This window comes from Trachemys scripta, chromosome 1 (genome assembly GCF_013100865.1).
Source record: "Trachemys scripta elegans isolate TJP31775 chromosome 1, CAS_Tse_1.0, whole genome shotgun sequence".
In the NCBI taxonomy this organism is placed as follows: domain Eukaryota; kingdom Metazoa; phylum Chordata; order Testudines; family Emydidae; genus Trachemys; species Trachemys scripta.
The window spans coordinates 324612575-324635220 of NC_048298.1; the positions used below are offsets into that span (position 1 = coordinate 324612575).

A 22646-nucleotide genomic window follows, 5' to 3' on the forward strand; every position below is an offset into this window, starting at 1 on the left:
CTGTGCATTGGGCATACACACATCTGAAGTGGAATGGACATGTGCAGTCACCCAAAGAACCACATTCTTTTGTCTCTTATCTTAGCTTTTGACTGTAAGCTCCTTCGGGCAGGGACTGTCTTTGTGTTCTGTGTTTGTATGGCACCCAGCAAAATGGGGACCTGGTGCATGACTAGGGCTCCTAAATGCTACAGCAATATAAATAATAATAAATCTTTCTATAAATATGCTTTAGTTCAAACACATTATTGGATTAGATGCAAGAATCACTGTATGAAAGAGACTAGATTATCATAATGGTCTCTTCTGGCCATAAAGATCTATGAATCTATATAAATGTTCACTCTATTTTCTGCTTTACATCTTGGTGCAATAACATTTTGAACTGATTTAAAACAGGGAAAAGACAAAGTGCAAAATACCAGTCTTTCCTTGGTAGTTACTTAAAATACTAACTGACAGGCTAATATGCAATAGGAAAAACAGTTCAGATCTTTATCAAGATAAAGTATGTTTTCAGAACAATTACCCTGGGGAAGACAAAGAGAATAACTGAATGGTTCTTATCTGCAGCACTTGATGCTTGGTAATGGTTGGCACCGACTGTACGGGGACCATTCTCACAGTGGTGTCGCTGCCTGTCACTACCAGCTGCTTGGCTGTGGTAATGAATACTAAGAGTGTTACAAGGGGGAAAAAAATCAGGACTTTTTTTTTAAATAATAAGAGTTACATAACACCTAAATAACTGGCATATTATTTAAAAGTCCTCTATACAAATGAATCTATATAATGGTTTTATAGAGCACACACCACTATATCTAAGCTCTTACATATGCTACATCAGAACTTAAACTGTGCCTTGAATTTGCACAAATTCACGTTGGGGATTTTGCAAAGCCGCAGATACAGGACTTTGTTACCAGTAGGCTAAATTCAGTTCTTACGTAACCAGGTGAAGATCCATGGGCACCTGATTATGCTAGATCTGAATTTCACCAATCCCCAAAATGATCTAAAATTTCTCCTGTGTTAAAGAAGCTTTCAAATGGAAACCTGTGAAGCATGGCACACGATGAGAAGCACTCAGCACAGTAGCACAAACCAACACTTTCAAACTAAGGTACCTAAAATTAGGCTCCATAATCTGTTTTTAGCCACTTATGTAAAAGCAGCCTGATTTTCAAAGGTATTGCACACCTGCAACACTCCCTGGACTTCAGTGGAGCACCTCGGAAAAGTACGTTGCTTTTATTTAGTTGCCTACAAACAGGTATATAGGTTTAAATATTTTGGCTTAAATGGATGTAATTAGTCTGAGCACAAACTACCTTCTGCAAATGAAGACTGTAGCTTATTTATGCACTCTCTGTACTTGTATTAACCTTGCCGTAACTGACCTGTCATTTGCTCAAGGTCATCTTTGAGTCCGTGGATATCATTTTCTAGGAGCTTGATCTGTTTGGCATGTTCTCCACTTCCCACATTTTTGTACTCTAACCAGTAATCCTTCTCAGCCTGTTTTACCAGTAGTTTATGCTCAACTTCATTTATCCTGGAATGTAGCTCTATTAAAATAACAAAACCTGAAAGGTGAATCCTTTTTTCTATCAATTTTTTGTATCAATTTTTTTTTCAGTTAGGGAACTTTCAATGGGAGTGGGGGAAGAAATCTCATATCCTACAACTTATTACAAAATCCTGGCCCTCTACATTCTCAGGGGCCACCATTTTCCAGCTTGGTCTCACCTGGTTGGGAACAATAGGTGACCATGGCCATTTTGAAAGAGACCATTTTAAACTGAGGGCACCAGTCCTACTAAGAACAATTGGAAATGGCAGCCACTTCGAAAGAGGGCAGTGCTGGGAATTTCTGTAGTAGAACATTATTCCTCAGCCTCTGAGGAAAAAGAAACTTTCAGCTGTGAAGCATAACAGCAATAAATGGCTACTAATCTTAACAAAAAATCTCTGCATGTAGTCAATGCACAACATTTCAATGAATTTTAACTACATGGAAAATTTGAAGAGTTTGTATTATTCCATTATAACTTGAGACATAAAAGGACCAACACAGGGTGCCTAATTTCTTACAGGAATCATTTAAAATTAATTATAACTCAAACCAATAAACGGATTTACTGATTTATTTGTAAATTCCCAGGCAATTAATTCTATACTCAAAGAGTAAGTTCTGTAATTTTGGGAGGAAAAGCTGTATTCTTTCTATGTAACCAATAGGTTGAATCTCTGTGTCACATGGTGACTGGCCCTTAAGTGGAGATGAGGGGTCCAGTCCCAGCAGTAACACACTTCACTCACTTTCCCACGTGGAGAAAATGAGCAAAGTTACATGAGAGGCAGGACATGAGGCTAAATCAAGCTTTCTGAAGTGGAGATAAGGCAGAGGATTGTGGAGAGCCAGTGCTGGGAATTGATGCTTGTTGGAGACCGGGAAGAGACCCAAACGAACCCCCCAAAGGAGGGTCTGAGGCCCCATGCAGGAGGGGAGGAAGGCAGGCAGACGAGCGAGGTGAGGAGGCAAATGGGGAGGCGAGTGACGGGGGGAGGGCGAGGAAGAGCCCTCCTATCAGAACCTCCCCCTCCCCGCAGCCCCTCCTGCCCACTGGCGGGCTCCGCCAATCAGCGTTTCCCCTCCCCCTTCCAGCACCTACCACCTGCCACGGATCAGCTGTTTTGCAGCATCAGGAGGCGCTGGTAGGGGGAAGAGAGAGGAGCGAGGGTGCAGCGTGCTTGCGGGAGGGGGCGGAACTGGGCGGGGAAGAGCCGGGGCAGGGGGGCAGAGCCTTGGGGGAAGGGGTGGAACTTGCCAGTGAAGAGGCAGGGTGGAAAGCGGCAAGGAAGAGGCATGGTGGGAAGAGGCGGGACAGGGCCTGGGGGGAAGTGGTGGAATGGGGGCAGAGCTGGGGGGAGCACTCCCCAGCAGATTAGAAACTCGGCGCCTATGTCCGGGCCCTGCTCCCCCATAGGGATGGCCCTGGTCTGAGGGAAGAGACTGAGCAGAGCCAGGGAAGGTGGAAAGCTGATTCCAGAGGGCAAGCTGAAGAGTTCTGAAATCAGATGAAAAGACAAAGCCCTCAGGAAGTAGGGGGCTGTGCCCAGTTGGAGACTGAGGGTGAAAGGCCGTGTCATGTTTTTTCAATGTGGATACCCTTCAGGCAATTTTTCTTTACTGACTTTGCTGGCCAAAACACTGTAGCAATCAAACCAGGCTGGAAGGTAGGGAGATGCAACTTGAGTGAGGGGAAACTGAGGAAAATGCTAGCCTGACACCAGACTGGGGTTAGGTGGTTCTGCTTTAGTACAAAATTCAACTCAATCCTAACTATGGAAAACTGCAAACAACACTTCCATAACTAACTTACTACTCACCTTTCAGAAGCAGTTCTTGGTCCTTAACATACTGCCATTTCTCCCTCATTGCTGCCTCTACATCATCCCTGGTTACAACCTCCTTTTGCTCTAGTTCTTTGTCCTGTGTTTTCAAGTTGCTTAGCAGACTGCGGATGTGTCCCAGCTGTTCTTCCTTCAGATAGTCATTCTACGAGAGGAACAAGAGTAAGATACATAATAAAAGGGGTTTAAAATCTCTTCCTGAGTAACAAATTGAAATATCACTTGGATCTGTGACAACATGGTCCCTTGCAAAAAGCAGAGTTGAAGGTGTTTTGTAAGTCCCAGAAGTTTCTAACTAAGCACAAGCCTGTTACCACCAGGAAAAGGGAAACAAATGACTGTTAGTCTGCTCAATATTCCCATTGCTGAGAACATAGGCTGCATGTTGAGTTTTAACAATAATACTTATTATTGACTTATTTGCTTAGATTCAGCAGAATTCTGGGCACCATACAAACATTCCTTATAACAACATACCACATAAGTTCTATCACCTTTGTTTTACACATGATGAACTAAGACAGTGAAAGGTTAAATGACTTGCTTACAGCCACAGAAGAAAATTAGCATCACAGTCAATATTAGAATTCTGGGGTTTTCTGGTTCCCGTGTCTATACTCCGATCACTACACCATGTCTCTCTATCATGTCGCCCAAATTCTAGTTGGAAACAGTCTACAGCTACTAATTTAGTGAGTTTGCTCCCAATGCCACACCATGAGAGATCCAAGTACTATACAAGCCAAATACATAACAATGGGGTAAAATACACAGCCAATAAAATACACAGCCAAAAAGCATCAGAGACACTCTGTTCTCAAAGGATCAATGCCCAACTGACCAGAGAAATGGGGTGGAAAAAAGAGGGAGCCCAAAGAGCTGTCAAAAATAGGCTAACTGAAACAAATGGTACTGCAGCATACTTTAAAATATCCTCCAAGAAGTAAAAAGTGAAAGGAGTCCCATGAGAGACTCTGAGTTGGCTGCTAACTAGGGGGAAAAAATCACAAGAGACTACAGCTGTTGGTGGAGAGCAGAGCCAAGTTAGCTGCTCCCAGTGATGTCAGCAGTCCACAGCTGGAAGAGAATAGATGCTGCAGGAATTTGGGAAATACCAGCCACATGCAGCTACAGCTCTCCTAAGAGGAGACTTAAAATCAGTGGCCTAATCACACTCTATCACTTAGTAAAGCGCTACAAACACAGGGCAAGGGGAGCATAGGGACCTTATTGTCCACTTCACCTTCTGGAAGAAGCCTAGTCTGCAAAACTGTTTGATTGCCAAGGTCCAACTCTTTCATGTCATTGAGAGAGACAGTCTTTCTTGATCAACACATTATATATATTTCTGGAGTTCAAAGTTCACTGTGCTCTGGTATCAACCTAATTGGGCCTTGTACTAAATTTCTCTTTGAAGTGTGAACAGTGACCATGTAAAATTAGTACCCTGGGGTTCCATGTTTCTTTGTTTCTAAAGTGACTCAATGTGGTTAATTTACAAGTAAGTTATTTCTCTATCTGGCAACGCTGCAAACTCAGCCTGGAGAGTTGAGCTGAGCTCTTTTCCTCATTTTTCACTATATTTGAGGTTCTGAAGGCCACACTAGTCCCTCATTTTCACTTGTGCAACTCCACTACACCAGAAGTGATTATAAAAATGGCACCTTCTTATTCAACAGATCTGTATTCAGAGTCATTATCTGCTCACTTAAATGACAGAAATAAGATCATACTGATTTTTATTCCTCTTAACCCTGCACAGCCAGCATAGGTAATAGAGAGGGAGTTGGATTCTATTTCTTCTTGTGCAACAGCCACAGAATTGTTTACTAAGTTCAAAATCATTATACCCTGCAACCCATTTTTACAGTTATTTTTAGAGCAGAACTGCACTTTGTTACATATAATTTAGAATGACAAAATTATATCTCCTTAAGCATATAAAGTGATTCACTAACCTTGTTTTCAAAATAGGCTTTGCAAAATATTAATTGCTACCAATACTGTAGTTACAATAAGTGTATTTAGTTTACAATGACAAATGATTTAGCTTTACTAGCTAAAATACACTAGGGAGCATGAGATGGGAGAGAGAGATGCATGTTTACTTACTCTTTCATGATATTTTTTGTTTTTTTCTTTCAGTTGCTTTAGTTCAAATAGAAGCTGATCAATTGCCTCTTCTTTTATCTGAATTCTGAGGAGAAAGAAGCATGTATGAAGAGTCATAACACAGCTAGAGAAGAGAGAGGGAGCGAGTAGTTATTTTAAAGTAAGTTAGATACAAATACTAGTTAGTGCTCTTTGCCTGTAGATCTTAAATTGCTTTGCTAAGGTGGGTAAGCATGGTTATCCCCATATTACTGGACCACAGAGCAGTTAAGTGACTTCCTCAGCATCACACAGTGAGCAAATGACATAGTCAAGAGTAGGACCCGGGTCTCTTGAGTCTGTCAGCTTCCCTATTCCCAGGATCATGCTGTCTCCCTAATAGGCCAATGCCTCTTCAATGCAGAATTTTGAGTGAGAGGTGGGAAACTCCATGGGTGTCCTGTCAAGGGTTGGAGTTTGCTCCCTGCAGAAACAGCTGGGGATTCGGCTTCCTGAACACCTTACAAACTATGCATTCCCTGCTGGTGGGCTGCACTGAAACACGCAAACATATGCTTGTGCATATACACACACAACTTGTAACTGCAAAAGAGGGAATTATTTAATGGTTTGGCCTGCAGTAACTTTCTGTGCAGATATTTGGTCAGACCAGACGTGATCATGCAGAAAGGCTGTTACCCCAACTGTGTGGAAGGCTTCCTTGCTGTTTGGGGGACAGGAGGCTCTGGAGAGTACACAGCAAGCTTCAGAGGGGTAGCCGTGTTAGTCTGAATCTGTAAAAAGCAACAGAGGGTCCTGTGGCACCTTTGAGACTAACAGAAGTACTGGGAGCATAAGCTTTCGTGGGTAAGAACCTCACTTCTTCAGATGCAACCTCACTTGCATCTGAAGAAGTGAGGTTCTTACCCACGAAAGCTTATGCTCCCAGTACTTCTGTTAGTCTCAAAGGTGCCACAGGACCCTCTGTTGCTTTTTACAGATTCAGACTAACACGGCTACCCCTCTGAAGCTTGCTGTGTACTCTCCAGAGCCTCCTGTCCCCCAAACAGCAAGGAAGCCTTCCACACAGTTGGGGTAACAGCCTTTCTGCATGATCACGTCTGGTCTGACCAAATATCTGCACAGAAAGTTACTGCAGGCCAAACCATTAAATAATTCCCTCTTTTGCAGTTACAAGTTGTGTGTGTATATGCACAAGCATATGTTTGCGTGTTTCAGTGCAGCCCACCAGCAGGGAATGCATAGTTTGTANCCCGCCCCCGCCCCCCGCCGCCGGAACCCCCTTCCAGCGCCGCGCCCGTGCCACCCCCTCACCGAGCCCCGCGCAACCGGAGCCTGCCCCCCCAGCGCCGCGCCGCCGGAGCGCCCGCCCCCCCCGCGGAATGCCGCACGGCGCTCCCCCCGCCGCTCCTTACCAGGTGCCGCCCCAAGCATGTGCTTGGTTGCCTGGAGCCAGCCCTGGCCACTGATTGCTAGATAAAAAAATAGTGACCTATCTTTCTGTAACTGTGGTTCTTCAAGATATGTTGCACATGTCCATTCCACGGTAGGTGTGCACATGCCCCAGGCACAGTTGTCAGAGATTTTTTTCCCTCAGCAATACCTGTCAGGGTGGCTTGAGCTCCCGCTAGTGCCACACACCCCGGCATGCTGGTATAGATGGGCAGGGCTGCCCTAAACCCCCTGAGTTTCTTCAGATCAGATAGACTCTGAAGGAGAGGAAAGGCAGGTGGGCTGTGGAATGGACATGTGCAACACATTTCAAAGAACAACAGTTACAGAAAGGTAGGTAACACTTTTTCTTCTTTGAGTGATTGCACATGTCCATTCCACTGTAGGCGACTCACAAGCAAACTCGCATGGAGGTCGGCCGGGAGTCTAACTGAACAGTGATTATAAGACAATCTGTCTGAAACTGGGACTCTCTGGTCTGATGGGAAATGGCATAGGAGTGTGGACTGATGACCAAGTCGCTACTTTACAAATGTCTACAATCGGCAATTGTGCCAGGAAAGCCACCGAAGTTGCCTGTGCTCAAGTAAAATGCACCAATACTCTAACTGGTGGGGTTTATTAGACAGTTGGTAACAAACAAATGCAAGAAGAGATCTAGGATGAGATTCTCTGCATGGAAACTGGTAGGCCCTTAACTCTGTCTGCAATCACAATGAACTGCGTGGAGGATCTAAAGAACAGTACCCTACGTAGAAAACTAAAGCCCTTCTCACAGGCAATGAATGAAGTTTTTCCTCATCTCTGTGCACATGGGGTTTTGGAAGAAAGTCAGCAGATAGACTGCCTGGTTAACATGAAAATTAGAGACTACTTTCGGGGGAATTTTGGATGAGGGGAGAGATGGGCTCTGAAACCAGGGCTCTCAACTCGTCCAGCCTTCTGGCAGAGGTAACTGCCACAAGAAATACTATCTTTATAGAGAGGTGAAGGAGAAAGCAAGTTGCAAGGAACTCAAAGGCTGGTCCCATCAACTTTGCTAGGACTAAGTTCAGATCCCAAAGACGGATCTTGTACGTGGGGGTACAATCTGACTAAGCTTGTTAGGAACTGGGTGACCAAGTGGTTGGAGGAAAGATATCTACTATCCACTGAGACATGGAAGGCCGAAATAGCTGCCAGATGCACTCTTCTCATAGGAATAGCTGGTGCCAGGGTTCGAGCATCTGAGTCTGCGCTATCCAAACGGTCCTGGAGACCAGACCTGGAAACCAGCTTCCCTCGTCAGCCATTATTGCAAACTCCTGTCTACAGTCCTCTGTTAACTTGTTTTTAAATTTTATAACGTTCTCCCTGAGGGTCAAGTTATAGCAACTCAGGAGTGCCTGTTGGTTTACAATCCTAAGTCACAGACTTTCTGAGGAATAAAGTTTCTGACCAAACAAATACAGTCTCTGAGTCTTTGCCTTTCAGTGTGGAAGCTTGTTGTGCTGTTTTTCCTGCTCATTGGCAGGGGTGGGAGGATGAGAGTGAAAATATTCATAGGCTTTAGAGGAGACAAAACATGTCCTCTCAGCTCATTTTGCTTTGGGGTGCAAGGAGGGGAGTGTCTACCAAAGAACCCTGACTGGCTCCATGGCGGCTTCATTAATTGGTAAAGCCACCCTGGCCAGATAGTTGACACCAAAATGTCCACCAACTTGTGAGGGCTTTCATTCACCTCTTCTGCCTGAATGTTAAGTACAGAGACCACTCTTTTTAAAAGATCTTGATGAGCCCTGGCAGTGGTGAGACACTTGACTGCTCAATAGCTTCGTCTGGTGATGAGGACGAGGAAGCAATAGGCATCTGAGGTGGTGATTGGTCTATGACTTGCGGTGGAGAAGCTGCCCAAGTGATTTCTGGCTGCTTGGTACCAGTCTCGGTACCACTTCCTGGAGAATGGTGCACTCAATGCGGATATCTTCAGTGCATGATAACGAGAGGTTAAGCAGGTCCCTTGCAGCTGCATATGCCTCCGGCATGGTTGGGAGTGGCACTATTTGATGGTTCCACAAAAGTCTTCAGGGGCTGGCCTTGACAGAGGCTCGGGAGGCGGCAGTCCCCTTTTGGGAGATGACAAGTGTTCCTGGAACAGCCACTTCCCTGAATGCTCTGTAGAGTCTCCGCCTCTGTCTGACTTCAGTACCAACATAGTCAAGAGAGATACCAAACCTGAGGAAGGCCCAAGTCTCTTCGGTACTGGCAATGGGAATGAGGAGCCACAGACATCTCTTATTGAGTGCTCCATAGTGAAGCTGATGAACTTGGGGTGCTTTCCCTGCGTGACAATTCTGGTGGGGGGCAAAACGCTGCCTCCATGAGCAAGCATTTGAGTCATTCCTCTATCTTTTTGGAGCAGGGCTTGAATCCTTTGCAGATGTGACCTCTGTCATTAATGTGGGATTCTCCCAGATATTTCAAGCAGGGTGGGAGTGGGTTGCTGACCGGCATGGGTTTAACACAGGTCTGGCAGAACTTAAACCCTGGCAAACAAGGCATCGTTCCGGTACCAATCCCAGTACAAATGATAAAAAGTGGTCAAAAAAGACTTAGAATGCAAACCTAGCACTAAAGAACGTAGTAGTAGTTTACCACAGACAGGATCTATACAGAAAGAAATGAGGGAAGCACTTGACTTAACAAGTCTGGAATTGCTCCAACAACCGCCACTGGTGGTAAGACGGAACTGAGGGGGTTCAGGGCCTCGCCGTCTTATACCGTTTGCAGGGGTGCATGGTGAACTGTTCACAGGGGTGCACACAAGCCTACAGTGGAATGAAATGTGCAATCACTGAAAGAAGAACTTCCCAAACCTTGATGAGCTGCTTCCATGAGTCTCCCTGTGGCACTGGCCTAAGAAACTGCATTTCCTATTTTACAATTTTATTTCTCCAGGAAAGAAAGGGGAGGGATTAGGAGTATAAATAAACCATACTAACTCCATGTCTAACAGCAAAGCACCTTGGTATGCTGATGTATAACATTCTGTTGTATTGACTGTGCCGATATAGGATTGTACCATAGTAGTCCAGTTATCTAGTTTATCATGCAAACACTGGGACACATTTTCAAGGGCTGTGTCCATAGCTGGGGCCAGATTTTCAAAAATGCTTTATGCCCAGCAGCTCCCACTGTGATGCTTATGGCTAGATTTTCAAGAGAGCGCCACGTGCAACATTCTGAACTCTGAAAATCTGGCCACTTGCTCGGGTGCCTAAATGGGAGCAGAACTTTTCTGAAAATCTGGCCCAGTGAGCCTAATGCAGTATTTCTTGCTCATCCACACTTCTGTTAGCTTCCAGGGGAGCGCTGAGTAAGTAAGAAATGCAGGCTCAGACCTGATAAGTAATTTATTCTAAATTTGCTGATAAACCTAGCCCAGTGAACCAGCTCACAACATTCATGCCTCCTGCTGGATGACTTCTTTTTTTGTTTTGTTTTTTTGTTTTGGTTATCCACTGATCTCGTAAAGGCAACTTTTTCCAGTGGTCCATATAGCCTATGTCTACAGTAAGAGTGCTTTACAAGTATATAGGAATACTGATATACTATACCCATAAAACACTACCGGGTGTGAACATACCTTACACCAGCAAAGCTGTGCTCTTATCAGTACAGCTTATTCCACGCACCCCATGCACACAACCCTGCGTGAAACAAGCCATAACGGTAAAAGTGCAGTTTTGCCAGTATATGCTGTGTCCGTACTACTGCCTTTTTTCAGCACATCTGTGTTGGTCAGGGATCTCACCTCTTCATATTCCTGACCAATATAGCTACACCAGCAGAAATCTGTAGTGTAGACACAGCCAATTCTCTCAAGCTCTGAAATCTCCTAACATTAGATATATTAGGTTACTAGTTATGTCAATTTCCAAAACCATATTTAATCTATGTCATACCTCTTTCCAGAACTGTCTTACCCTGGGGCCCAATAAAAGCATGTGTAACCAATTACAATTAGATCCTCTACTGTTCCAAAAAGTATCATTATCTTTTTTTTTCCCATTCCTACTAGTGTGTATTGAGTCAAAAAGAGATTTTTTTTCCCTTAATAAGTTTGATCTGGATTTAGTCGTGTAAGTTACAAGTTATCAGCGTTGCATCATCTGCTATCAATATGCCACTCTGAGTATCTGCTCCAAGGCATTCTTCAGATCCTCTTTTTAAGGATTTTAAGAGGAAAGTATATATTGAAGACATGGAGGAGTCTTTGGCTACAGTAAAAATGTACTACAGATCAAAGAGATTATGGTTCGGCAGCATATGCCCACTGTTTACTAATTTACTGTTTAAATTACATTCATTTTATCAAAATTCTTCTGGTCTATTTTGCTATTCTGAACATTGATGCTGATCTTAATTTCCATCATAATGGGGGAAGGAAGCTTCAATGGGACCTCAAGACTGGCCAATCGGATGGTATTAATGTCTCTGTTTTTGTTTTTTCAGTATCAAAAATATGTAGATATATAATACATTTTCAGGGTTTTTTGTTACTATACGTAACTTTCTTACCCTGAAAGTGCTGTCTATTAAAATGTCAGATTCAAAGCGCTAGTGAACATGCTTGATTAACAATCTCTTTGGTACTGTTTTTCTGGAATAATGTATATTGCATGCAATATTTTATAATACGTAGAGAGCAGTATTAAACCACACTAAAATACACCACCAAAATGGTCTGGTAACTCACCTGTGGCACATCACCAGGCCCCACTAGTTCACAAGTGAGTTGCTACTATCATTGAATTAGGAAGCTCTATTAATGATGCAAAGAATAGCAAAAATCTATGAACAGCAACACTAGGAAATTTCAACCCAAGGGAGAAAAAGCAGATGTGGAAGTTTTTTAAAACTTGACAAATTAATCCTCAAGATACACCTGAGAGGTAGGTTCATACGTATCATTATGCTCATTTGTACAAATAAGAAAACTGAGGCAGATGTTAAGGCTCTGATTTACAGAGGTAATGAGGAAAAAAATAAGATGTGCATATCTCCCACTACGGTATTAGGAGATCAAAAAATAAATTAGTGCAATTCCCATGTCAGTGGAAGACTCTCCTGACAAATGAGTCATCTATTTGGATGTTGGAACTGCCAAAACTGTGAACGGACACGAAAGCTATTGTTTTTCTCATCCTAATAACATATTTGGCTGTTTTTTAGTGGGATGATATATTGCTTTGTTTGTTGATTTATTGGGCCATATTCATCCCTATCTCAACTCAGCTGAATCTGGTCTGTTACTCTATGGGAGCTCCCAGTGTGCTCCTTGCAAAATGCTAAATAAAGTTCATACAGTTCTACAGAAACCCTACACAAAGTCCTGCAAACTCTGGCAAAATACACTCTATCTGTAGGCATCTGCTATTCTGCTGTCTGGCCTTGTGTTCCTTTTCCAGATATTGAACTAGTACTTGTTATTCTTCAAATGTTGATGTGAACTGTTGAATGTTTGCCCGCTGCTGGGGGGTTTTCCTTTCAAATTAAATCTGATAAAAGTCAGAGCCAAATATTAACTTGTTCTCCTGTCATTCATCTTCCAAAAAAATCAGACAGCTAGTAAGTCAGGTTATTTAATAATATATTGGTCTATTCTCCTCTTTCCTCCCTTCTTCTCTTCTGCTTTAACATTTTTCACTTTAGGGCTTTCCTGCCATCATTTTCAAAGTCAACAGAGGGCTGCCAAACATGCAGCTTTTCCCAGTGCAAGTAGCTTACAATGAAGGAACGTTCCATGTGGCCATGGCCACAACTACAATCTTTAACCATGACCGTGTAACTTAGAGGTACAGTTACCATAACTGGTTGGTTGCAAGTAACACTGTTTAGTTTGTGTTCACACAGCAGCTTTTTCTGCCATCATGACATCTGTGTTTGTGTGGCCACACCTACCAGGCAGGTTACCTGAATCCAGACAAGTGCATGCTGGAGAAATCCATTCAGCTATCTTTTATTGCCTCAACAAAGAACAGAATGCCTCAAGGACATGCAGACAGATGCAGGGAGCAAGGCATGCTGGGATGCCTTCCCTAGGAAGTAAGATCAGTCACATTGGTTTCCAACACGGTTTGGGAGGCCTATCTCCACTGAAAACGGGAATAGTGTGCTGAACTGGTTACAAGAAAGCAACCAAGTTCCAAATATGCCTCTAGCAGGGAAAAAATACTGTTAACTGTTATGCTGATTAACCAAGCAGGAAGTGTGGAGCTACAAACTGTCTTCAGAGCCAACCCTGCCAGTGATAGGTTACAGATTCAATTCAAAGTTGTAGCATGAACAGGCCTTTAATCTGCTATGGGTCTTGATGGATTCTGTGCCGCCATCAGACGATGTTAACCATAATAACCAGGGATTGTACATTTTGACATGATTTTGTGGGATATCTGATTGCATAGCTATGGGAAGAGGGAGGACTAAACTTAGTTACAGAGGCACAGTTGGGGTGTCCAGCCACACAGTAAAATATGTGCTCCCAACCAGTTACAGGAACTGAACATTATTTGTAGCAGGGGATTCGCATGCTTAAGATTAACCAGTCAGTAACAAATTATTATCAGTGTGATGAATGCAAATAAATAATGCCTTTAGCCACATGTGCCACTAACCAGTTAGTAACCTGACAGAAGGTTCCTGTGTAGGCAGGGCCAAAGATGCTGTCTCTTTGTAACCAACTTTCCATCTGTTTCTCAAATCCTGGAGTGATTTATCTGTAGTCCAATGATGCGTAGACAGAGCTGTTAAGGCTGCAATTTTGCCCTGGGCTCTAGTTCTACTGAGGATGCTAAATAACACTGACTACTAAGAATTATTTTGTTGCTGTTTTTGATCTTTGTTAATACTTCAAAGCAATGACGACTCATTAACTGCAAGGCAACAGTAATTCGAATCTGTCTTTAAAAAAAAATCCAGGAGGAGCACAAAAGAGAAAGGAAGGAGTCTATGATTTGGGGAAGATAATTTCTAGATTATCTATTTTAGGAGGTATATTTGTGAGATTCAACAGGATCCATCAGGGTTTTTGTTGGCACTGGAAACTTTTCAGAAAACTTTATCACTGAGCTTTAAAAGAGGAATCTCTGACCCTCATTCTGCTCTCACTTGCATCGGTTTTACACCAGCATAACTATTGATTTTACATGAAATAACTTCTGATTTACACTGCTGTAAGTGAGATCAGAATTAGGTCCTTTATATTCACTGAAGAATATCTGTGGGCTGGATATTTATCCCATTAAGGCTGCTCTTTATTTTATGGGATTTTCCATGGGGAGCCTAAGGATGACACAGGGAGAGTGCCATTTTGAGCTCATGTGATTCCCAGCTGCCAGAACGGCCCCCGTAGGGTCTTGGGCAGTGGCACAACTTTAAGTACCCCTAAAGCTGCTCTGTTACTTCTTCGGACCAGACTGGTGCCTGGCAGCATGAGGATCTGGGGGATGTAAAGATATCTCACAGCCTCCTTTGTGCCCCACCCTACGCTGCATCAGGGGACCAAACTGCCCGCCCTGAGAATCTGGCCTAGTGACTTCATATCCATGTGAAGTCTAGGAAATCCTAGAAATGTACAATTACCAGAACCAGATGTCAACTTCAAGATTTTTTTTTTATCAAATATTTACTATTAACAGACAAAAAGCCCATTAGGTACAAGTGTATAGATATGTTGCTTAAAAAAAAACTTTGAGGAAATTCAAGCAAGCGAAATTCCTAATTTCTAACCCGAGATAAAAAGAAAATGTTTGCCCCATTTTAAATGTTTTTTCTCATATGCACAGGTTTACAATCTGTATATTGTATCACAAAATAATATTAAAAAATCACAATCATCACATTTCTCCGTGTTAAAACAGCAAATATTTCGACTGACTGAGGTAAGTGCTATTTGCTGTCTGTTTTACAAGTGACATATGTTTTATACAACTCAAGAATTTAAATTTATGAAACATACTGAAAGGCCAGCAGAGCTTCTGGGAAAGATGATCTAGCTTCTTTAAACTGCCCAACCGGATTTTCTTTTTTCTTCTTCTTTCCCATGTTTTATGCTGCATGTGTACTGGAATTTAGAACATACCTAAGAAAAACAAACAATGGAAATTATTGATCTATATAACTTCACAGTCTTACCTGGCTGTGGCACCTGCAACAAACAGCTCTCAAAAAGTGGATGTTTTATCAGCAAAAATAGAAATAGTGAAATAATATTAAATCACAGGCTAAAACAAATCACTTTTCCAAAAATCTTTTCAATTTCAGATAGGTTATTTTTTCAAAAACCTAATATTAAAAATATTACTTGGGGAGATAAAAATAATAGTTTAGAAAACAAATTTCCTTACCTATGTTTACAAACAGCAGCGTGGTCTGAAGTAAACTGGTGAAATTCAATAAGGACAAATGCAAAGTACTCCACTTAGGAAGGAACAATCAATTGCACACATACAAGAAGGGAATTGACTGCCTAGGAAGGTGTACTGCAGAAAGGGATCTGGGGATTATAGTGGATCACAAGCTAAATATGAGACAACAGTGTAACAATGCTGCAAAAAAACAGTTTTAAAATACATTACAAGGAGGAGGGTGAAAAATTGTTCTTGTTAGCCTCTGAGGATAGGATAAGAAGCAATGGGCTTAAATTGCAGCAAGGGAGACTTAGCCTGGACATTAGGGAAAACTTCCTGTCAGGGTAGTTAAGCACTGGAACAAATTGCCCTGGGAGGTTGTGGAATCTCCATGATTGGAAGTTTTTAAGAACAGGTTAGACAAACATCTGTCAGGAATGGTCTAGTTATTATGTAGCCCTGTCTTGAGTGCAGGGAACTGAACTAGATGACTTCTCAAGATCTCTTCCAGTCCTACACTTCTATGATTCTGTGATTGTGTGATTAAATATCTAATATACTTTTTATTGTTTATGCTTCCCACACAGACATACTTTTTACATTTATTTCAACTTGGACAACAAAAATGAGCCCATTTCACCTTATTTTTCTATTCGGTTTCACTGTCAGAATCTCACATTCTAGTCCAATATTTTAGGATTTGAGTTTCAAACACTCCAAAAAAAATGTGTTGTTTGAAAATGTTGACTGGAAATTTTAAACAATAATTATATCAAAATATTTCTATTGATTTTAGGTTTTGAAAAAGTTTAAATTTAGGACCTCAGTTCAGTCATAGAATCATGGGAAAGTAGGGCTCAAAGGAACCTCAAGAGGTTTTTTAGTCAATCCATACAGAAGGGCTTACAAAACTGGGCACTGTCCCATTGCTAAATAAGGGCCAAATCCTGCAAATATATACTACTAGTAGTGCTTTGTAACATGAGTGGTTGCATTGACTTCAGCAGGACAAATTATGGCAGTAAGCACTAGACCCAATTGTAAATGCTTCCAGGATCAGGCCCTTCATGCTAGTGGGGAGCTATGGCCGCCAATTCAGGAAAATTCATAAGCTCGGGAAGGCACTTAAGCACATGCTTATGTTCTAGTGACATGTACTCAATGCTGTCCTGAACTGGGGCCTATGTATCAATTAGTAATTGCATTCCTTAGGATTGGAATTATTTCATTCTCACAGATCCAACCAGAACCAGCAGTTGTTTCTTTTCTAGCCATTTTTCTTCTGTTTCAGGTCCATCTTTATCAGGCCAGCTCTAGCTCACTTCTTAGTATGCATCTCTCTTCCCCTTCTTTATATTCTCCCAGAACTATGAATGTTTGCTGTAGCTCTGACATGGGTTTTGATTGTCAGGGCTGGGAATAAAACTGCTTTCGGAAGGGATATGCATGTCAACAGTAATCCCTACGTGTATTGCAATGCCAAGCTCAGGAATAAAGTGACAGTGATTCTGTTGACAGGCTGGTAGCATACATATATGAAAAACAAATCACAATGAAAGGGCATCTATAGAGTTTCTTCATTATTACATTTCAGCTGTATTTTCATTTTAATATGAAACTACCCAGCTGCTTGAGTTCCAAATGTTAATTAATTAACACACACAAAACTTAAACAAAGGTTGCTAATAGTCCACAGAACTAATGTCATTATACACAGCAGGCTAGATTATTTCGTCTTGCAGTGGACAGAGCTCTCCCGGACCCAGAAGGGTAAAACAGGTGGCTTAAGCATTAGGGCTTCTCTAACCCACACCACCTCCTTAACTCTGAGTCACAACCACCACCTCCACAATAGGACAGGCTGTTTCCTATTAAAATTAACACACATGAAAATTGTTGGGCAGCAGCACAGCATACCTGACACAAGTCCATTAAAACAAGGAAATGAACTTAAGCCATCTAATTCTAGACACCGTCTAGTCCTCCACCCATAGTTCCCAAGCTTACTATTACTACAAAAACCATCTACCACAGACCATGCAACCTGCCAGTCTACATCCCAGCTTTTATAAGGTTATTTTTTGTCCAACATGAGTCGCTATTGTTTGGCATAGTAGTTGGTTGCGTTGGCAGAAGGTAGATTGGTAAAGGGCAGGTGCAAAAGGGCAGTTTAAAGGGAGTGATAGAAGGCTGGCAATCCTAGAGAGGCAGATTTAGAGTTGGACAAGAAAATGGGAGCTAGGAACCTATCATTTATGCCTTTGAAAAATCTTCTCCTTGATGTTTTATTCAAAGGCATCTTCACCACTCCAAGTAAGCTGCATATAGGAAATCTACCTGCCCTGAAGGACTGAGTCAATTTTGCTCGTTATGATTACGTGGTTCTAGGAAAGGGCTGATTGTTTCAAATCTGATGCTTAGACCAGGCAGCCACCCGTGTCCCCCACTCCCCCAGCTAATTATTTAACAGTGACAGCTAATTCTCATCATAAGAGTCTAGTCCTGGAAACTTCAAACTCCCAGCAGGGACACGTGACCTGACCTGGGATCCTCGCAGCCAGATGCAAAGGGGCCTAGATCAACATTTCCATGTTTGTATCACAGTAGTAAATGACAGGTTTCAGAGTAGCAGCTATGTTAGTCTGTATCCGCAAAAAGAACAGGAGTACTTGTGGCACCTTACAGACTAACACATTTAAATTTGTTAGTCTCTAAGGTGTCACAAGTACTCCTGTTCTTTTTACAGTAGTAAATATTTGCATTATGGAACCATATTGTGATGTGTCTGCTGCAGCATCATAACATTTGCCATACATGAAGAAACCACCATGCCCCAGGAACCCATTTGGGTATAAGGCCCTGATCAGCAGACCTGTCCTTAATATGCCTACAGCCCCCCAGCAATTACTTGTTAAGTTCATTTTTATTGATCAAATTCAATGTTGGCCACAGGCAGAGATTTAAAAAATAAAGAGAGGGGTGGATGCTGATTTTACAGCTGGAATTTTCCAAGGGGCTTAACTGAGTTAGGTGCTCAAATCCTACTGAAAGTCAATGGGAGGTGGGTGCCTGACTCCCTTAGGCTTCTCTGAAACTTCCAGCCCAAGCACAGGGGTGCACAACATGTTTTGAAATGCAGGCAGGATCAGGTTAGGTTCTGGGCAACCTCATATCAGAATACAGAATCAAAGGGGGGGAAAATAACCATTTGCCTTTTCCATCTGTGCATCTACTGTAGTGATTTTCCTAAGAAATAGAAAATGGTGGATCATTCTCTCCCCCTGACCCCACACCTCCTCCCTGGCTCTTCCATATTTATGGTCTCTGGGTCTTGCTCTAAATGGATTCCATGCATCCATGCTTAGTGCAGAATACAGGGATCAAGAAAGTATTTCAAGCAGCAAGTTTTTGGCGGCGCTTGTTTCTGAAGCTCAAGCCACAGCTGAGCTCGAGTGATTTATCTGTGAAATTCTTTCAGTGAGGCAAACACCACACAAGCCTCCAAGCCGGACCAAGGTGAATAACATACTGTAATAACACATTTAATAGATAATGCAAAACAAAGAAAAATACATAGACGAGAGGGAGCAGGATACATTTCTGGGGGCTGAGAATTGATTACAGATTTAAGTCAACAACAAAAAATTTACAGAAGGATGATTTATTTATCTCCTCCCAAACTACTGTCACGCCTTGTCTACACTGCCACTTTACAGCGCTGAAACTTTCTTGCTCAGGGGTGTGAAAAAACACACCCCTGAGTGATGCAAGTTTCAGCACTATAAAGTAGCATTGTGGACAGTGCACCGGTGCTGGGAGCTACTCCCCTCGTGGGGGTGGTGTTTTTACAGCACTGGTGCCGCTCGCTCCCAGCACTGGGGCTGCAACTACACAGCCACGTTAAAGCGCTGCTGTGGCAGCGCTTTAACGTTGGTAGTGAAGACATACCCTCAGTCACAGCTCTAACACCACCACCACCATTACAATCAGCACCCCTGCTGCTGTGATCTCCCCACCGATCAGCAATACTCATTCTTCCACCACAGCCAAACTACTATTACCATCACAGTCATGACACACCCCATCACCGTGACCACCAGCATGATTACCACCCACATCCAAATTGTTTGTTGACCATCACTGCCACCATCCCTATCAACTGTGCCCCCTACTACTAACCCTACACTTCAAACACTGTCACACACAACCTGCTCCCCCAACTACTGTCAGTTACTCTCACACGCTCCTATCACATCACATGCTCTGCATCTCCCACCTGTCATACACAACTGTGCCCCCACCATAGTCCCGTACTGTCTCCACTGTTATTTCCTAAACCTCTACCATCACTGCGGACCACTTCCTGCAACCTCAGCCACTAGCAACACATACCTGCACCCCCACCCATCCTTCTTGTCCCCCACCAGCATCACCACCACTATCACACCACCCACCTGCACCCCCAGCCACACGTACCAACCCACATCATCAGTGCTATCACCCATCTGAACCCATCATTGCTATCACCACACTCCCAGTCACCATCATCAACACGCAGCCATCACTGCTGTCACACACCCGCACTCTCAGCTGCCATCAACACCCACTTGCACCTCAGACACCATTTCTCTCACCCACTCATATCCCAGCCACCATAACCAACACCCATCTGCACCTCCACCATCACTGTCACTCTCCTGCATCCTCAGCCACTATCAGCAACACCCACCTGCACCCCCGCCATCAATGCTGTCATCCACCTGCACCCTGAGCCACTATCACCAACACCCACCCACACCCCCACCATAACTGCTTTCACCCTCCTGCATCCTCAGCCACTATCAGCAACACCCACCTGCAACCCCACCGTAACTGCTGTCACCCTCCTGCACCCTGAGCCACTATCACCAACACCCACCTGCACCCCCACCATCACTGCTGTCACCCTCCTGCACCCCCAGCCACTATCGCCAACACCCACCTGCACCCCCACCATCACTGCTGTCACTCACCTGCACCCCCAGCCACTATCGCCAACACCCACCTGCACCCCCACCATCACTGCTGTCACTCACCTGCACCCTGAGCCACTATCACCAACATCCACCCGCATCCCCACCATCACTGCTGTCACTCACCTGCACCCCCAGCCACTATCATTGTCACCCACCTGCACCCCCACCATCACTGCTGTCACCCTCAGCCACTATCACCAACAACCACCTGCACCCCCGCCATCACTGCTGTCACCTTCCTGCACCCCCAGCCACTATCATTGTCACCCACCTGCACCCCCACCATCATTGTCACCCACCCACACCCCCAGCCACTGTCGCCAACACCCACCTGCACCCCCACCATCATTGCTGTCACCCTCCTGCACCCTCAGCCACTATCGCCACTACCACCCTGGCGCTTCCCGACCCTCCGACTCCCGCCCCCTCCCTACAGGTCCCCCTCCCCAGCTGCCGCGGGCCCAGGCGGGCGGCGGGGCTGTTACCAGGGCCTGGCCGGCTGTGGCGCCCCCACTTCCCGCGCTCCGCGGCCGGCCTCGCTCGGGCTCCTCAGCCCAAACTTCCTCCCGTAACTCCGGCAACCTCAGCCCCTCCCCGCCCTTTGCGGCGGCGCTGCTGTGGTGTCCGCGTTCAAGCAGCGCCCCCTGGTGGGCCCGTGTGGGAGTTGCAGCTTCCAGCGCAAAGCGGGGGGACAATCCCCTCCGCATTGGAGTAGCCGGGCCCTAGGGAGTTCTGCAGCACCCCGGCCACCCACACACACCCACACCCACACACACACTCTTTGTATGGAGGACAATGTCATCTGCAGGGGTGTCTACCTTGCTGTGCAGGGAGCATGCATCTCTCCAAATCCCTACCTCAGTACCTGCTCCCTGGGAAGGGCCCTCTGTACCCATCAAGGAGGCAGCAGGGTTGGGGCCAAAAAGGAGCACCTGACAAAATTTGCTTTCAGACTCTTCTGTGATTTGCTGAAGGTCAGCAACAGAAAGGGCTGCAGACACCTCTCAGGAAGTAAGAATTGTCCCCTGGGTGGGAATCTCTTGGCCAAGTTCAAAGCCGAGATTCTCAGGAGGAATTGGTGAGGGTGAGGGAAGACCCAACCCAACTCTTGTGCCAGTATTGCAACGTTGGAACTTTTTATTATTTGTATTGTTGTCCTGCATAGTAGCCCCAGGGCACAAAGCAGGGTCCCACTGTCGTTACTGCTGTACAAACACAGAACAAAAAGACAGTCCTTGCCCCAAAGAGCTTCTATTCTGTGTTTGTACACTGCTTAGCACAATGGGGAGCTGTTCTCAGCTGGCCCCAGCCACTACTGTAACACACATGATTAATAATATAATACATATGAGATGAAACACAAAATGGACAAATGGTAAAGTTGAATGGCAAATATTTAGACACGTAAAGGCCTTGTTTATAACGAGAGAATTATACTTTTATACCTTCTATCTACATAGATGATAGATTCTGGTAGCACCTTTCAGTTCAAATGATCCCAAAGTGCTTTACAAACTCTGTTTGGATTCACACTAACAAATTAATAGATTACAAAGTCAGAAGGGCTTTGTTACCATGTAGTCTGCCCTCCTGTATAACACAGGCCGTAGGGCTGTGCTGAATTAATTCCTGTTTGAACTAGAGCAAATCTATGAGAAAAACATCCAGTCATGATAGAAAATCCACCACACCATAACCCTTGTATGCAGCGTACTTGTAGCTGTGTTGGTCTCAGGATATTATTAGAGAGGAGGTGGATGAGGTGATATCTTTTTTGGGACCAACTTTTGTTGGTGAGGGAGACAAGCTTTTGAGCCAAAAAAAGCTCTTCTTCAGTTCTGGGGAAAGAACTCCCAACATCACAGCAAAATACCAGGTGGAACAGATTGTTTAGCATAAGTCATTGGCACATACTGTAAGAGACCATTCAAGATAGAGTGGCCCGTTAACACTTCTACAGTCATAGAACAAATATGTTCCCAGGCTCATCTTTTGAAAGTGTTGTGCAGGTTTCCTTTGTGCATGTCTACACTACAAAATTGTATCAACTAAGTTACATTGCCATATAGACGCTTGAGTAATTAAATCGCTTTTGCATGTGCACTCTATGCTTCTTTAAAAAGCAACAGAGGGTCCTGTGGCACCTTTGAGACTAACAGAAGTACTGGGAGCATAAGCTTTCGTGGGTAAGAACCTCACTTCTTCAGATGCAAGATGACTGAAGAAGTGAGGTTCTTACCCACGAAAGCTTATGCTCCCA

The 22646-nt window shown here is 43.9% G+C and overlaps 1 protein-coding gene across 4 annotated transcripts in view; it reads right to left on the reverse strand.

Annotated features, from left to right (window-relative positions):
- The window catches only part of CCDC83 (coiled-coil domain containing 83), a 34539-nt gene extending 13587 nt beyond the window's left edge, over positions 1-20952 (reverse strand). Inside the window, exons 1-5 of one of the 4 annotated variants that reach the window (XM_034759028.1) lie at positions 20872-20952; positions 14981-15103; positions 5530-5614; positions 3394-3562; positions 1401-1568 (exon numbers count right to left, since the gene is read on the reverse strand). In XM_034759028.1, the coding sequence (XP_034614919.1) occupies positions 1401-1568; positions 3394-3562; positions 5530-5614; positions 14981-15066 (508 nt within the window). In that variant the 5' untranslated portion in view covers positions 15067-15103; positions 20872-20952. Of the gene's footprint in view, positions 1-1400; positions 1587-3393; positions 3563-5529; positions 5615-14980; positions 15104-15368; positions 15459-20871 lie in introns of those variants that run through there. The other 3 variants (XM_034759026.1, XM_034759027.1, XM_034759029.1) reach the window with 3 other exon arrangements.
- Positions 20953-22646: the final 1694 nt, after the last annotated feature.